Below are 12501 nucleotides of genomic sequence, written 5' to 3'. Positions count from 1 at the left end.
TTATGGAACGACCTGCCAGACGAGATCCGTCAATTGACATCTTTAGACAGTTTTAAAAAGGCTGTCAAGACAAATCTCTTCCGGCAGGCCTTTCCAGGATAGATAACCCCGGCCTCAGGAACACTCTTCTCATGAGAGTCCCCAGGGTCCTCCCTGGAAATGCTACCGTAGTTTACTGTTTTATTTGTTTTGTTTTGTTTTGTTCTGTTTTGTTTTTGTCTTGTAATAATGTGTATGTGTTAATGTTGTTTAATTTGTTGGGTTTAATTATAATTGATTTAATAATTTTTTAAGGGGGGGAGAGAATTTTGATGCACAATGTATTGTATTTTATTGCTGTTAGCTGCCCCGATTGACCTCAAGGGGCGGGATATAAATAAATAAATTATTATTATTATTATTATTATTATTATTATTATTCATCAAATAAATGTGTTTATTAAAAATGTAATTAACAAACTGGCTTCCAGTCCAAATCAGAGGTCCCATTATGGAAATGATTCATGACTGATACCCTGTTGAAATACTTCCCATCGGTGTAATCAACTCTGAAATAGATGGACCTCAGTACCATATAAGGCCATTTCCTGAATTCTTCCTACTCAAGGGTCAATGCACAGAAAATGTGATGGACATGATTAGATGTTTTGAGTCATGATTCTGTTGACTTGATAGAACCACCATGAAGTATATATAGAGGAGGACTTGAGACATACAAACAGATCGATTAAGACACAGAAGAAAAAAACCAAAATGAAGTGCTTTCTACTAACCATCACACTCTTGGGAGCACTTTCTTATGCTGTACCTGTACTTCAAGAAGCTGAACAAGTTTCAGAAAAGGACATAGACTTTGCAAAGGTAATGGATGAAGGCAGTGGATGTTGATAGATTCAGGGAAGAACTAGAATGCATCCAGTGGATAATTAGATAGCTAATCAAGAAGTGTATTGGGCAGTCTGATTCTTAGCATGATTCTCTGTGCGATTATGAGTTAGAGCAGGAGTGGTAGTCATGTGTCTCTCCACATGTTTGATAGTAACTCCCAGCATTCCTCACTATGGTTTATACTAGCTAGGGCTACTGGAAGTTGCAACCCAGCAACATCTGAAGGGCTGCATGATGCCCACTTCTGGGTCAAAGAAATCAGAGTTGGGCAAAAATTCCATTTTTGGACTACACCCCCCCCCAGAGTCCCCCAACAGCTATGCTAGTTGGGGAATTCAATTTGTCTCTCTGAATTCTTTTTTTTTAATCTCATCTTCATTCTAAACATTTTTAAAGCTGCAAGTGCTTTTTTTTTTTTTTTTTTAGATGAACCAAGTAGAACATTCTGTCATCCCATTTCAAGTCTCAGTTCCACTACAGGGTTTATGCTTGAAATACGTAGTCACTCCCTATCTTTCTGCTTTCCAAATGTGTTCAGCTGCCAGTCCCATAACACCTAGTCAATATGGCCACTTGCTCACTCTGATTCTGGCTTAGGTTGTAAATGTATGTTGGCTTTATTTTCTGGATCTGTGAAACAGGTGGATTAGATAGATGATTGAGACTTCTGAAAGAGCTAAGTTTTGAAGATTTGGTGTTGGTGTTGGCTGATTTGGTATTAAAATGAATATTATATTATACTACTCTCCTTTATTAAGATGATCCAACTTTGGGGCAAAATGATAGAACAGAAATACTAACACACAAATACAGTGGACCCTTGTTATACACTGGGGTTTGGTTCCAAGATCCCCGTGGATAACAAAATCCATGGAAGCTCAAGTCCCATTAAATATAATGACATAGAAAAATGGTGTCCCTTACAAAAAATGGAAAATCAAGGTTTGATATTAGAAATTTATACTTTTTTTGAACATTTTCAAACCGTGGATGCTTGAATCCATGTATAAAAAATCCATGTATAAGAAGGGTTGACTGTAATAGCAATATATGTCAAAACTATGTAAAATATTAACTTCACTCAGCTAAATGCATTTTATTTCCCATCAGAAATACATAGAAAAATACTATTATGAATCAGACCAAGTGCCTGTCTTTGGAACCAGAAGCAGAAGGAGTATTCCTACTGAAAAATTACAACAAATGCAAGAATTGTCTGGACTGAAAGTGACAGGCAAACTAGATCCAAACACTTTGGCAGCAATGAAGAAATCCAGATGTGGGGTTCCTGATATAGGAGAATACAGAACTTTCCCCTTTTCTCCAAGATGGGGAAAGAAAAACTTAACATATAGGTAAAAATTTAATACAGTTTCTTGAAATTAAGATATCACCTGGAGATGGTTGTCATGAGACCTGAAAATGTTTTTATTTTTCATTTTATTAATGTGTAGGCCAAGCCATGTCCTAGAATTAGAAAAAAAAAAAAAACAAGTTATAAAGGAAATGTTATATTTATTTATTTAATAACAAATCCTGAAGCAAGAGTGCACAAATAGAATATAAGATAATGATAATATGATCTGCAATTGCACATTAGAATCTTTACAAAAAGAAAAGAAAAGAATTACCATTGCGAAAGAAACCGTTGGTACATTAGGCTGAAAAAGTTGTTGAAAACAGTGCTGTAAAAATTCTATGACATTTTAAGATTCAAACTGCAAAACAATTAGGGCATAATTATTAAAATGTAATTGTTCTAATTGGGTCCCATATTGGTGGGAAAATTAGAGAAAAATTAAAGAAATAAATTAACAGGTGAGACATACCTGTGATGTGGCAATCCAGGGTAAACAGCAGAACTGAAGACAAAGAAGGAAAATATTATAAGGTATAGTCTTACATGGAGAGTAAGAAGTCTGAAAGCTGTGTGATCCCTTTTACTTCAAATATTCATTTCATGTACTTCCATGCATATCTCAGTATTCAGAACTATACACCAGATATGGAGCCTGCAGATGTAGACAATGCAATTGAGAGAGCCTGGAAAATGTGGAGTGATGTGACACCATTGACCTTCACCAGGGTTTATAATGACTCTGCAGATATAAGGATCTCTTTTGTTACCGGAGGTAAATAAAGCACATTTAAGTGCGGGAGGGGGCCAGGTTTTTCCTAAGGTCTCGGCTGGGAAATTACATGTATTTGTTCTATTCTTTTTTTTAAGACCATGGTGACCATCGTTCCTTCAAAGTATATAAACACCTGGCACATGCATTTTCACCTGCATATGGTGGTGAAGTCCATTTTAATGAGGATGTTCTCTGGTCAAAGGATTTGAAAGGTATTTTTCCTTAATATATTCCTTTGAGTATATTATTTGTTAGGGCTGTTAAGAAGTTCTTAACTGCATTGACTGCAAACTATTGGTACAAAAGAACTATTCCAGTCTCAGAATGTTGGTCTGTTAGCAGGTTTTGCTTTGAATTTTGATTTATGCAAAAATAATCTCCAAATGTAGTCTTATGGTCTACTGATATAATATGTATGTATGTATGTATGTATGTACTGGGCACAAAGGACACTTGGGAAACTTGTGGCTCTATTGTTGGACTAGACTTCCCATCAGCCCTTACCATTGGCAGACTCTAATGGGAATTCAAGTAGAGGACCACAGGTTACCCACCACTGGAATATAGGCATCTACAGTTATTTATGGTTTTTTTCAGTCTATGAGGCCGTGTTCGAGAAGAGTTTATTCCTGACATTTTGCCAGCAGCTGTGGCTGGCATCTTCAGAGAATGCTACATGGAAGAGAATGGAGTATATATACTGTTGGTTGAGAGGAAGCAATTTACTTGTTAATCTGTGTATTGTTCTGTTGTTGAATGGCTAGGGCTCAGGGTGTCTATTTTACGGTCATTGTCTGCTGGGAACCCCCCTTCACCCTGCATTTCCTGAGTCCCAATTTTGCTGTTTTTCAGGACTGGTAGCTAAACTTTGTTTACTTTAAAGGTTTCTTCTTTCATGTTGAAGTTGCCCAGGTGTTCATGGATTTCAATGCCTTTCCTGTGTCTTCTGACCTGATAGTTGTTGGCATGGTCCAGAATTTCAGTGTTTGCAAACATAAATTTATGCAAATTCTGATGTATAGTGATGTTCTGATCTTCCCATTACACTTGATGGTGTAGTCTGACCTATTTTGTACTGCAATTTGCAAGGATCACATTCTTCAAGAAAACTGATTCATTGATGTTGGATTTCTTAGGACCTTCCATGGAAAAGTAATTTCAGAAGAATTGATACACTTTGGGATACCCTTGAGGCAGTGGTTTTGGATACCCTTAAGGCAGTCTTAAGAGGGTTCTTCATACAACAAAATATAATATTACAAAAGAAAAGGAAATGCAAAATAGATTTGTTGAACAAATGATAAAAGAAAGAGAAGAGTTTTAAAAGAGAACCCAGAGAATAAGAAACTGGAAGATGAAAATTGGATGAAACTGGAAGATAAAAGATTATTAGAATTAGAGGGAGAAGGGATAAAATTTGGATTGCGTGAATACTTGGCTTATGTCAAAGAAAAGATTAATCAAATGTTCAACAATCACTGTATAAGGAAGACTATTTTGAAAGTATGGGGAAAATATAAAAATAGGATAATCAGCAAAATTCCTCTATGGCTATTTCCACCAGAGGCTTTTTATAGGAAAGAAATGGATAGAGAGGATAATTGGTGCAAGTACAAAGATATAGTGGAGAGGCAAAAAAGGAAGATTAAAATAGTAGAACAACAAGTTTTACAAAATAAAAGATTTAAATTGGGATGGTTTCAATACAGACATATTTATAAAAGGGCTATGATGGATATTAAAAATTAGGGGATAGCGGAAGGAAAAACGAAGTTAGAAGGAGTATTACGTGAGAAAAATAAGAAAATGATAGGATCATTATATAAAAATTATTGGAAATTAAAACAGAAGATGAAATAGTCAAGGAGACAATGATAAAATGGGTAAATGATGTGGGACATTCAATTCAAATGGAGCAGTGAGAAAAAGAATGGAATAAAGGATTAAAAAATACAGTGTCACAAAGTTTAAAAGAAAATTGGTATACAATGTTCCACAGATGGTACCTATCACCGAATAAACTAGCAAAAAATTATAAAAATGTAAACAGTAATTGTTGGAAATGTGATGAAGTATCTGGAACTTTTTACTACTGTTGGTGAAAGTGTAGATTGGCTACAAGATATTGGAAACTAATTAGGGAAACAATTAATATCATATTGGATTTAAAATGGAAATGAAGCCTGAAATTTATTTGCTTGGAATCCTGGATGACAAAATAGATAAAAGATATGGGAGAATTTTATTTTATCTCATTACTGTGGCTAGGATAACTTTTGCCCAAAACTGGAAAAAGAAGATTGGATGTGGAAATTATATGATATTATGGAAACAGATAGACTGACACATCTAATAAGAGAAAATACATTAGAAAGATTTTATAGACATTAGGGTCCGATAATAATGTACTGTATATGAGAGAACAAAGAGGAGATTTAGCAGTAATTGGTTTAACAGAATAATCACTAAACTATTAAGGAAAACATAGATTACCGTTTAGGAAATATAAAGTTACAGAAGAAAAAATAAATTAAAGAGAATTTGGGGGGAAAAGGAGGAATTGAAGGGGTGGAATAGGAAAAAAAGTAAACTGAATAATAGAAGTGTAGTAGTAAAGAAGATATGAAATAGAGAACTAGAAAAGAGTCATGATATATGTCAAAGTATAGGACAAACTGGAAGTGAGGAAGCTGAAATAAGTTGTTCTCTCTTATTCTCCTGAAAAAAGAAAATGGAAGAGGTGGCAGAAGGATGTTATGCATGTTGATGAGGGTTTGTTTAAGTGTGTAGAGAGTAAGTGTGTAGAGGGCAGAAAGTAGAGGTAAGTAGAGAGGAATGATGAGAAGGGGAGGAGAGTAGTGGAGAAGAAGGGGTAGAGATCTGGAAAGAATGAAGGCTGAGTTAATAGGTAGGAAGATGAAGGATGAAGAGGGAAAGAAATAGGGAAGATAAGGATAAAGGAAGGATGAAGAAAGAAGATGATGGAAATAAGAAGAAAAGGGGAAGAAGAAGATTAAAAATACAAATGTATGAAGAACTGTTGTTTTATTGGTTGTATGACCTGGAACAATGGATCCAGCTAAAGGAAAAGAGATTCCACCTCAACATTAGGAAGAACTTCTTGACAGCAAGGGCTCTTCAACAGTGGAACAAACTCCCTCGGAGTGTAGTGGAGTCTCCCTCCTTGGAGGTCTTTAAGCAGAGGCTGGATGGCCATGTCAGGGAAGCTTTGACTGAGAGTTCCTGCATGGCGGGGGTTGGACTGGATGCCCTTGTGGTCTCTTCCAACTCTATGATTCTATGATTCTATGATTTTATTTGCATAATAAAAAAGAAGTATTGATACACTTCCTGTTTCCTTTTAGGAATTAATCTTTTTATTGTTGCTGCACATGAATTTGGCCACTCACTCGGTCTTTATGATTCTGATGTTGTGGATGCTCTGATGTTTTCGTTCTACAAACCTAGTGATCCCCAAAACCTGAGGCTTCATCGTGATGACATTGAAGGCATCCAATATCTTTATGGTAAGTTTGCATTATGGTGCCTAACTGTACTGGGGGACATTTGACATTTGACATTCAAAAAGTATGAAATTCTGTCAGAGCACTCCCTAATTTGATGATCTGACAGAATCCTGACTTAAATTCAAGGTCCTTTTAGTGTCTTTCTGAATTGTGCTTGTCCTTTAATCACTTTTAATATTTAATTTCTTTTCAAGGAACCCCGGGAGATGACAGTGGTGAGACAAAAAAACATACACCACCAGTAAATATTTCAGAAGAGGCAACATCAACAGAATTGTGTGACCCTCAGTTGGCCTTTGATGCTGTTGCTAATGTCCGGGGGGAGACCTTATTCTTTAAAGACAGGTATTAGTAGTTCATTGACAGAACCAGTAGCATTACTAGGGCTGGTGTCACCCCAGTGCAGTAACTCATGCTGTCATTCCCAAGCTTGGAGCCACAAGACCAATGGTCCCTCGGGAGTAGATCAGGCCACTATGGAACTGGTATACTAGTTGCCCATGGCTGGTGGACTGAAGCACTTGAAGGAATTGTCCATGTCCCAGAATGTTCTGGTCTATCCACCTTATGCACAAGTTATGAAGGGATCCAGGCACCATTCAGCAAAGGGAGACACCTCCAGAGGTTTGCTGTAACATGTCAACAGTGTCCTGACCAGCCTCCTTGCCATCTTTGGGCAATTGGACTGGGTCCTTCCCAAGACCTTCAAACTCTGGGAGTCCTGGTCTACGTGGGGAGAGGTGCATTAGTACACTCCACCCTGTAAAGCAGACTCCCTGCTTTCCTTTCACAGGCAGGCAAAGACATTTTTTAAGCAGGCTTTTAATATTTATTATGCAATCATTGACAGGGAAGCCTTTACATGAGATGTGTGTCCTATTTACTTTTTTTTTAAAAAGTTTTTTTTAACTTTTTAATGTAATTGTATACTGTTTTAATGAGATATTTTTAATTCTTTCAAATTTTATTGTTATGTTTTTAACCAGTTTTATCTGTGGGTTCCACTCCAGAAGAAAGGCATCATATAAAACAAACAAACTGGGAAGGGCAAGACTTTAGCCTCTTCTCTTTCCTTCCCGCACTGAGCGCAAGCTACTTTTGCACTTTGAATTGTTTGCTGCAGTTAAAGTAAGCTGAGGAGAATGGGGAAAACTGGGAGGAAGAGAGTGAAAGTGATGCTTTTTTTTAAAAGGTGGAATATGAAAAGATTAATGAGGACCATCACTGCCAAATAGGGATAGTTGAAAAGTATGAGATCAAAAACCTTTCCCAGTTCACTCATAATACATCTCCCAATCCAGATTCTTTTGCCTCTACTAATCTCTCTGATATTGGAGAGGTATAAGCCTCAGAAGCTGGGATGAGACATCTGAGGTCAGTTTTCCACACCCTGAGAGGGGACACCTAAACCATCCCATAGTCCCTGAGATGTCATCCTGAATAAAATTTAGGAAAGTACTTTTTTTGGACTGCAATGCTCAGAATCCCTCAGCCAGTGGGCCATGGGAGGTGGGTTTTGGGGGGAGTTGTAGTCCAGAAATAATTATTCCAAACTCGACTCCCAAATACCATAGACACATTTTCTTTTACTTATATCCCACTTTTTCTATGAGACGAGGGTTGCCAGATTTAAATCCATTGCATTCAAACATCACACACAAGAATGTTCCAAAGAAGAATTTTGATTTAGTATAAGCTAAATAAATACTTCTGGTGTCACTTTCCCCCTGCAGCTTCATATGGCGGAAGTTTCCTCAGAAGAAAGTAATTGAAAAATCATTTATTTCCTCCTTCTGGCCAGCTTTGAGAAAGGACATAAATGCTGCCTATGAAATTGAAGAGGAGGATATAGTCTATTTGTTTAAAGGTAAATATTCTTCATCTCATAAATGGCAATTTAGGCCTGATCCAGACGGGCCTATAGGGCACCCTCATCATGTGCTAGGGGTTGGCCGAGGGTGCATTGCCCATATGTGCCTCACCCCTAGCACGTGACGAGGGCGTCAAAATGGCAGCGCCCTGTACAGACAGGTGCTGCCATTTTGATGCGATGGACACCTAGTGTCTGCACGTCACAGCTTCATTGTGACCTAGTGAGTGCGCCACTGGTGCCACAAAAAGAACTCACTTTTTGTGGTGGTATTTTTGCTCCGCAAGGGAGTTGCGTGGTTTGTCCGCTGCAGCTTCCTCACGGAGCAAAACAAAGCGCGGGCAGACCACCTTTTTTGGGCAGTCTGTACCCTGCCTTAATTTGAATTACCAGGTAGGAGGAGAAAATACCCTACTGCTGAATTAAATCAGTTGTGTAAGATGAGGGCCTTTCCCCTGGATGCTCCCATGCTCTGGAAAGTCTTCCTAGGAACATAAGGCTGGCTACGAACTTGCTATCTTTTTGTCCGCAGGTGAAGACCCCTTTTATTATATAAGATTTTAACGGAACTGATTGTTTTATAAGAAAAGAGCTTTTCTTAGTATGTTCTACTACTAAAAGCTTGTTTTGCTTTTAAATCAATATTTTAAATGCCATGGCCATGAAGACATGGTTAAAGATTCTTTGTGCACAAGAGATTCCATAACTGGAGCCAGTGTTGCTGATGGTTTTCAGCTGTCACTCAGTATGATGTTCTTTATTAAAGTATTAATAAAGTATGTCCTTTATTAATATTTAGTTGCCATTCAGAGCCATAATTGATTTTAAAAAATACAGGTTGGATTCAGATGCAATCATCCTCCACATAGATTCACTGAAACCAATGCAGGCCAAGATACTTAGTCATTCAGTGCCATTCTTTTCCATTGGACTTCTCTCACTATGATCCAATCAAAAGAACAGAGCTTGAAACTGTCGCCATTTGGGCTACAAATTCCAGGCTGGCCCCAGCCACCATGGTCTGCAATTCTAAAGGAATGTGGAAAGTGTAGTTCAAAACCTCACTTTCCCAATTTCTGCCAAATTAACATGCAGTATTTTATACTGCAGGGCTAAATTCCTTTTGCCCTGAACAAAAGGCATGTTTCCTCCTTGCATGAACTTATTTTGTATTTCTTTCTGCGCATAATTTGGAATAAATATGCCACCAATAATCTAATTCTGCTTTATTTGATCTCTGTTCAAAACCCTTTCAATTTTGTTTTAAACCCTATTTTATTTTATTTTTTAAAACAGGAACTAAATATTGGGCTACCAGGGCAAATATTATTGAACCAGGTTTCCCAAGAAACATCCACAGGCTCGGTTTCCCAAAAAGTGTTAAGAAAATTGATGCAGCTGTTTATGATGAAACCACAAAGAAAACATACTTCTTTTCAGGTGACAAGTATTGGAGGTAAGAGAAAATGAATGGTTTTATACTATTTTATTACAATTTTACACAATCACATTAGACTAGAGCAGAAGAAAATAACCTTGACTTGTGCCATCTCAAGGACTCACAACTTTACTTGAACAGAAGCATCTGGCATAGTAGGCTGGAATCCAGGAAAACACAGCCTAAACAAACTTTTTTTAGTTTCAAAGTGCCACAATATTTGTTGCTGTTTTTATGTGAAACTGGCTAGCGCTTATGTTTTATTAATAAAATACTGGCAATCAAAATAGAGATTTTGGGGGGGGGGGGTTGTACTTGCTAATTTACCACACAACCTGAAATGAATTGTGGGTATGGTAACACAAATAATTTTTGTTGTATAGGATCCAGTTAAAACTCTTGGTATTAGAATAGTTAGATGCATTTGAGTTAGGGAGGCTTAAGGAAAATGTGGCCAGCTTGTATCAATAACTGAATACGGTTCATGGTCTATAGTTCCCAAGAGGCAAAGGGCAAATTTAGACCTTCAATAATCTGATAATCATGAATCTGTAGGACAGTGTTTCCTCCAGTGCTTGATTTATACAAATTTTAAATTATACAAAGGCTTCAGTACTAAACGCAAGGCCCCAGCTGCTTTACACAAAGTTCTAAAAAGGGAAAGATAGACTAAAAAGCATCAACTGCCTGGTCCTAGCCTTTTGTACACTAATTGTCGAGACATGTTTGGCCAGGCAGCAAAACATCATGGACTTTTCTTTCAACCGATAAAAGTTGGCCCAAAAAAAAAAAAAAAATCCCAATTTTGCTTTGTGAATGAGGCGGTTTGTGTTTATTTTTATGTCACTTTTGATTTCTGTTAGTGCTAACACTGACACCTGTCACACTAGGAAAAGCACCCTTGCAGCTGCATTAATTCTAAACCCATTTCCTCAGATACAGTGAAACCACAAAGACTATGGAAAGGGGATATCCAAGGCAGATAGAAGCTGACTTCCCAAACATTGGCTCTAAAGTGGATGCTGCCTTTCAACAAGATGGTAAGCATCAGGTGATATTTGGATATTGAAAGCTCATTTTTCATTATGACTGCAATCATGCAAAGGTATGGGATGCATTAGCCCCCCCAAGAGGAGTATACCTCTTGCTGAACCTGGTCTCATTTGCTCCCATTAAAAAAAAACAGCTTTTGCCCTCAAATGCCCTCTGGGATACAAGGGGGCATTTTCACCATGACTTGGGGCCTTGCTGGGACACTTTAGCTCCAGACAAGGCCTTTTTTAAACAATAGGAAGTGAGTAGGAGTCACTTCCTTTTTTTAAAAAAAAAGCCTCTGTTGAACCTACATTTGCCCAAGGTGGACCCAAACTATGGTGCAAATGCCCCACACACCCTCTAGAGGGCATTTTGGGACAACAAAAATTGTGGGAAATTTTGTCTGACCCCTGGGGATCTCCTGTTATGTTAGAAATGCCCTATGCACCCCCAGGGGCTTTTGGGAGGCATTTAAAGATGCAAAAAGATATTTGTTGGCCCTCGGGGGTCCTGGGGCCATAAAATGGTGAAGGGCCTGGAAACCATGCGCTATGAGGAAAGACTTAGGGAGCTGGGGATGATTAGTCTGGAGAAGAGAAAGTTAAGGGGTGATTCTATGATTCTATGAAATGGTACTATAGAACCGTAGGATCTAAACACACAGGCTCCAGGCACGGGATGAGAACGGTCCAAAAGGGGCCAGGAAGGGAACGGAACAAGTGGGGACACATTTTACTGCACACAGAAATCCCTCACTCATTCCATTTCCTTCCCTTTCGTTCCCAATCCATCCCAGAGGAAGTAGTTTTTGAGAAATGTTCAGAACATCAACATCTTCCGCTATCATACAGCTCTCACCATCAATAAGTTCTTCCCTCTTTTCCTGTAGTTTGCATCCATTGCTCTGTGTCCTAATCTTTGGATTATAGTGAGAGCTGAAAGTTTTCTATATCAGTGAAATTCACAGGATTTACCTCTCTTTTTCTTTAGGACGCCTGTATTTATTCAATGGCTCAAAGCAATATGAGTTTGACAGCAGAAGCAAAAAAATTTTGGGCAGGAAAAAGGCTAACAATTGGCTTGGCTGCATGACACCTAAGAAGAATTAAAAAAAATAATGAAGAATAATGGCATCTTCCTTCAACCAACACATGCCTTTGTTTTGGTTATTGGCATTACTCCAGTCTGTCCTGTGTTTCTGGCTCATGGAAAAAGCAACTGCCATTAATAATGTTTTTATTTATTTAAATTTATATTTTAACTTATGTTTGTATTTCTCATACCTCACCTTATGGGATGACAAAAGGCTCTAGATGGTTTATATTAATTTACTTACTTATTTGCTACTTTTTATTTATTTATTTATTTATTTATTTATTATTTTAATAAAATTGAAAGTTCCAGTTGAAAACACATAGATAAGCATTATATATTTAATATAAATATATTATTACAGCATATTAATTGTTAATGTTTTTGCTGTGTTTTAATTAATAAAGTCATTTATTTATTTTTATAATGTTGTTTTTGTTTATTCCTTTGTATGAAAGCATGAGCTCATGGCAGCGTATACTGTTTTGGTTGTTTTTGTAACAGAGAAGCAGAATATAA

General features: G+C 37.4%; 1 protein-coding gene across 1 annotated transcript; it reads left to right on the top strand.

Annotated features, from left to right (window-relative positions):
• Positions 1-753: 753 nt before the first annotated feature.
• LOC121926153 (stromelysin-1-like) lies at positions 754-12068 on the top strand. Its single transcript, XM_042458867.1, has 10 exons — positions 754-861; positions 1999-2243; positions 2872-3020; positions 3116-3232; positions 6386-6547; positions 6742-6892; positions 8281-8414; positions 9714-9873; positions 10792-10895; positions 11881-12068. Exons 1-10 carry the CDS (start codon positions 754-756, stop codon positions 11997-11999), a joined length of 1449 nt encoding a protein of 482 aa, XP_042314801.1. The 3' UTR covers positions 12000-12068.
• The last annotated feature ends 433 nt before the right edge of the window (positions 12069-12501 follow it).

This window comes from Sceloporus undulatus, chromosome 3, assembly GCF_019175285.1.
Source record: "Sceloporus undulatus isolate JIND9_A2432 ecotype Alabama chromosome 3, SceUnd_v1.1, whole genome shotgun sequence".
Classification (NCBI taxonomy): Eukaryota; Metazoa; Chordata; class Lepidosauria; order Squamata; family Phrynosomatidae; genus Sceloporus; species Sceloporus undulatus.
Note: the sequence above shows the minus strand (reverse complement) of the source record. Positions and strands in the feature narration are given on the sequence as shown.